The 5,177-nt window shown below is 38.1% G+C and overlaps 1 protein-coding gene across 2 annotated transcripts in view; it reads right to left on the bottom strand.

Moving 5' to 3' along the window:
* Window positions 1-5,177, bottom strand: part of ENPP4 (ectonucleotide pyrophosphatase/phosphodiesterase 4) — a 56,379-nt gene that overhangs the window by 20,076 nt on the left and 31,126 nt on the right. The window contains exon 2 of one of the 2 annotated variants that reach the window (XM_027838332.1): window positions 3,308-3,443. The exons of the other annotated variant lie outside the window; for it this stretch is intronic. Coding sequence (XP_027694133.1) covers window positions 3,308-3,383 — 76 coding nt within the window. The 5' untranslated portion in view covers window positions 3,384-3,443. The remainder of the gene's footprint in view (window positions 1-3,307; window positions 3,444-5,177) is intronic. 2 annotated transcript variants of the gene reach the window in all.

Below are 5,177 nucleotides of genomic sequence, written 5' to 3' on the forward strand. Positions count from 1 at the left end.
TGTGCTAAGAACCAGGGATATAAATACAACAAAAACAACAAAAAAAGGCATCCTATGCCCTCAAGGAGCTTAGATTCTAATGGGAAAAGACAACACATAAAAGGGAACTTAAAAGAAGGGTGAGGGAAAGGTACTAGCACAGGTAATGGTGTCAAAATCAGAACAAAGCACAGAGGGGAATCAAGTATGGTCAGCCTGGCCCTGGAAGGACCTCACCAATGGGATAAAGGGGCCATCATCCGTTCGAGGGTGAGAAGATTGCTGAGTCATTGTGCCTAAGTCCAGGAGAGTCAGAAGTACAGCAGAGAGGGAATGAAGCATGACCAGTTTGGGGTTGTCCTCAAAATGGAGATCCTATGAGGATGAAGGAACTCCTTAACAGGAGAAGGCCAGCTTGTCAGAGGGATATTCTAGGGTAGAAAGGCCCCAACCAAACACTGAAGGACTTTCCAGGGCAAGAAGGCAGCCGACTTATGGTGAAGAAGTCCATGAGAGTCTGAGAAACAGAGAAGGCAAAATAGAGTATTAAATATAACCCCCCCGGGGCTACATGTTGTTGTGGTGGCAGGTACCTGAAGGTTGAATTTAGATAAAAATGGAGTGTTTCACTGAGAAAGGTATAGGGTATTGAGTACAAACTTTACAATTCTGCTTTGAGATAGCATTTATAATAGCTAGCATTTATATAACTCTTCAAGGTTTGCAAAGCACTTTACAAATATCTCATCTGATCCTCACAACAACCTTGGAAAGTAGGTTTTATTAGAATCTCAATTTTACAGATAAAGAAACTGAGGCAGGCAGAGGGTAAGGGATTTGCCCAGGGTCACAGTTAATAAGTGAGACTGGATTTAAACTCAGTTCTTCTTGATTCAGCACTCAGTCCATTGTACTACCTAGCTGTGAGTGAAACATAGTTTTAAAACAATAATAAAAATGTTTATTGCAGAAATGTTATCAGTCTTTATGTGGAACGTGGCAATGAAAATGATTTGAAGTGTTATAGCTCATAAAGATCATAGGAAAGGTGTTTCTAAGAAGAACTGGCTTTTATAACTTTGGTTTACTTCTCTTTACTCCAGATCAACAGCGCTCATATTTCATGCCTTGTGAAGGTAATGAATGTCACAAATTGTGCTTAGTCAGATGTTTGCATGATAGATAAAGAAACTGACAAAAGTAGCTTTGGATAAGAGATTTATTCTTCTATAGGTGATTTAAAAGCATAGTCTAAATTGTCATAAAACAGTGCATAATAATAGTGTTATCTTTTTTTTGCTAATTCAATTTTATTTTTAGTTCTGAGTTTTCTCCCTTATCCTTTCCCTTCTCTCACCCATTGAGAAGGCAAGAGAAAAAAAAAATCCATTACAAGTGTGCAAAATATACATGCAAAGCAATTTCCCACATTAGCCATATCCGAAAAGAAAGAAAGAAAGAGAATATGCTTCATTTTGCATTTTGAGTTCATCAGCTCTCAATCTGGAGGTAGATAGCATCCTTTGGAATTGTGTTGATAAAAGTCAACAAGTTTTTCAAAGTTGACTATCTTTACACTACTGACTGTTTTTTTTAAGGCAGTGGGGTAAAGTGACTTGCCCAGGGTCACACAGCCAGTAAGTGTTTGAGGCCAGATTATGAACTCAGGTCCTCCTGACTCCAGGGACAGTGCTCCATCCATTAAGCTACCTAGTTGCCTTCCATTATTACCATTATATAAATTGTTCTCCTGATACTGCTAACTTCACTTTGCATCAGTTCATATAAGTCTTCTCAGGTTTTTTGAAACCATTCTCTTCATCATTTCTTGCAGCACAATAGTATTCCATCACATTCATACAACATAATTCATCCATTCCCCAATTGATAGGCATCTGTTCAATTTCCAATTCTTTGCCACCACAAAACACGCTGCTATAAGTATTTTTAGACATATAGGTCCTTTACCTCATTCTTACATCTCTTTGGAGAATAGACTTAGTACTGGAATTGTGGATCAAAGCGTATACACAGTTTAATTGCTTTGGGAACATGATAACAAATTGCTGTCCAGAATGACTGGAACTTACTAGCTGTGTGACCCTGGGCAAGTCACTTAATCCCTATTGCCTCACCAAAAAGAAAAAAAAGCAGAATGACTGGAAAGTTTTCACAGCTCCATCAACGATATATTAGTGAAGAGCATGCTATCCTCATAGTTGACGTTGGAATATTTAGATGACAAGCTTAGTTTGCTTTTCACAGTGTTACAAATAACAGTCTCTGTTCTATTGATAGCAATCTCAGAAGACTTTAAAGAATAAATGTGCCTTGAGGACTTACGTGGATTAGTAGAAAGAGGGCTGGCCTGAGAGTCAGGAAGCTCTGTGTTCAAGTCCTGCCTCTGATTCAAACTGGCTATGTGACTATGGGCAAGTAATTTAACTTCTAAAAGCTTTATAGAGGTGACATGCTGATCTACATGAATAGAGTTTCTACATAGGGAAAAGTTCTCTGCCACCTCCCCACCCCCATACCAATAACCTGTGGATCACAAAAAAAAGGTGAGAATAACACCAAGGGCATTATTCATATAGTGGATGCACTTTTACTTTGAGGTGAAAACTAGTTTTATCTTCTCTCAGTAAAAGATACAAACTCAAGATAGATATAAATTAGCAAGACAATGTTCTAAACATAACAGGTATCCTCCAAATTCCTTGATTTACTTTTACTTACCAAGTAGGCTAGGGTACGCTACAGAGGTTGTAAAAGTATCTCACTAATGTCCGAAACATTTTTTTTGCCCTTTACAAATCAGTTCCAGTGTAGTGACTTTGTGTTTTCTCATCTCAGAGCTAATTTGGAACAGAAGCAATCCTTTATTCTCCCAATGGAGGCAGTCTAGTTGAATTACAAGAGCACTGAATTTGGAGCCAAAGGACTTGGGTGTGAATACTGACTTTGCTAGTTATCAACTTGGACGCATCCTCTCTGGGCCTCAGTTTCCTCATTTGTAAAATGAAGGAGTTGGACCTCTAAATCTGTGATTGTAGTAGCATTCACATGTAGTAGCCCAAGCAAGTCCAACAGCTTTAAAATGACATTATCCTTTACTTCATAATAACTACTCTGAGGCCAGATCTCACATCACCAATTGCCTGTTGGACATTTCAAACTGGATGTCCCAGAAACTCCTCAAACTAAACTTATCCCAGACTGATTTCATTTATTTCTACTCAGGATTAACCAGAGAGGGAAATTTCCTGTTCCGAAGGGAAATAACACAATGGAGAAACTGAGTCAAGAGACTCTCCTGAGTGGAGACTCCACTCCAAGGTCATCCCCTCAGATTTTCCCAGGGACAGACATCCTCCTGTAGCAGTTCTCAGACTACAGTACATGCCATTTTCTCCTTGACTGGTAGACTATTATTGGCTGTGTGACGTTTGAGACAACCATCCCTATAATCAAAATGCAAAACAATAATAAGTTATAGTCCCAAGAATTTTTACATCAAATAGCAAAATTTCACTAAACATAGCTTACAGCTTGGATATTATTAATTTTCTAATATTTCTCTAATAGTTGCATTTCATTTATCCTTCAGTTATAAATTAAAAATAACCACATTCTGGGGTTTCGATATATAGTGAATACCTGATAGTTGACTCACATTAATGTATTGAAGTTCCATCTTTAAACCACCCTATACAATTTCATAATTTTTGTAAGTGATAGCCAAAAATTTTCAAATGAAAACTCACTATTATAAACTTATAAATTCCACAAACAAGAAAGTATTATTATTATATATTTTTAAAAAATATACCCCATTAGATATTGAACAGTTTTCAAATACCCATTTTTATCACATTCTTTTAACAGCTGAATTCATAATCTAACAGCATCCAGATTAAAAGAGAAGTTATCTTTTTAGCAGCATTTTTGATAAAATGGTTGTCCAAATGTAACAGTGTAAGACAAATGACATCAATTTAGTCAAATGCATTTCCAAATTATCATAAATAGAAAATTATTCATTTTAGCAGCATTGTTATTTTATACTAATCATATTTAAAACCTAGTATAGACTTATCCAATTGAAGAAATGATGATGATGATGATGATGATGATGATGATGATGATAACAATAGTCAACATGTATATAGTGCTTATCATATGCCAGTCACTATGTTAAGTACTTCACAATCACTATATCACTCAGTCCTCCCAACAACCCTGGGAAGTGGACACCATTATTATTTTCCTCTTTAGAAATCAGGAAACTGAAGTAAACAGAAACGAGATAGCTTACTGAAGATCATCTAATTAATTTCTTAGACTGGAGTGTAACTCAGGTTTCCCTGATCCATACTTTTTAAAATAAAAATAATATTTGGCACTTCTGGGAGCCAAGATGGCAGGGTAAGCAAGAAATCACCTGAACTCTCCCATATTCACCTCCAAACAACTATAAAATAGCACCTCAAAACAAATTCTGGAATGGCAGAACCAACAAAAAGACAAAATGAAACGGTTTTCTAGTCCAAACAACTTGGAAGTTTGGCAGAAAATCTGTCTCACTTGGGTGAAAGGGCAGTGTGGTCCAAGTCAGGCAATGTTGTGGCAAGCCAGTAGTAGGCCATGTATCATCAAGCCAGTGGGAGACCTGGAGTTCCAGTACAGGTTAGTGACTGAGACCCTGTGCTTGTGCAGCAGCAGCAGCAGGCAAGTGGATAGTGCCAGCCCCTTAACCCCAGCAAATCCAGGGCAGCACCATCAGGGCACCAGCATGACACCAGGTCCCACCACAGGCCTCGCTGCAGTACCAGGCAAGCAAGTCAGGGCCTCCAGCCTCCAGCACAAGAAGCTTGGGACAATGCGCCTTCCACACCAGGAGCAGAGCTCAATTTTAAAAATAATGAAATAAGGAGCATCTAGGTGGTGCAGTGAATAGAGCTCTGGCCTTGGAGTCAGGAGGACGTGAGTTCCAATCTGGTCTCAGACCCTTGACACTTAACTAGCTGTGTGACACAGAGCAAGTAATTTAATCCTGATTGCCTCACCAAAAAGCAAAAATAAATAAATAAATAAATAAAAGTAATGAAATAGGCTGGAAACGATGAGCAAACCCCCTCCCTCCAAAGAAAGAAAGAAAGAAAGAAAGAAAGAAAGAAAGAAAGAAAGAAAGAAAG

The sequence above is a fragment of the Vombatus ursinus genome, unplaced genomic scaffold (genome assembly GCF_900497805.2).
Source record: "Vombatus ursinus unplaced genomic scaffold, bare-nosed wombat genome assembly UNPS02014826.1, whole genome shotgun sequence".
Lineage (NCBI taxonomy): Eukaryota > Metazoa > Chordata > Mammalia > Diprotodontia > Vombatidae > Vombatus > Vombatus ursinus.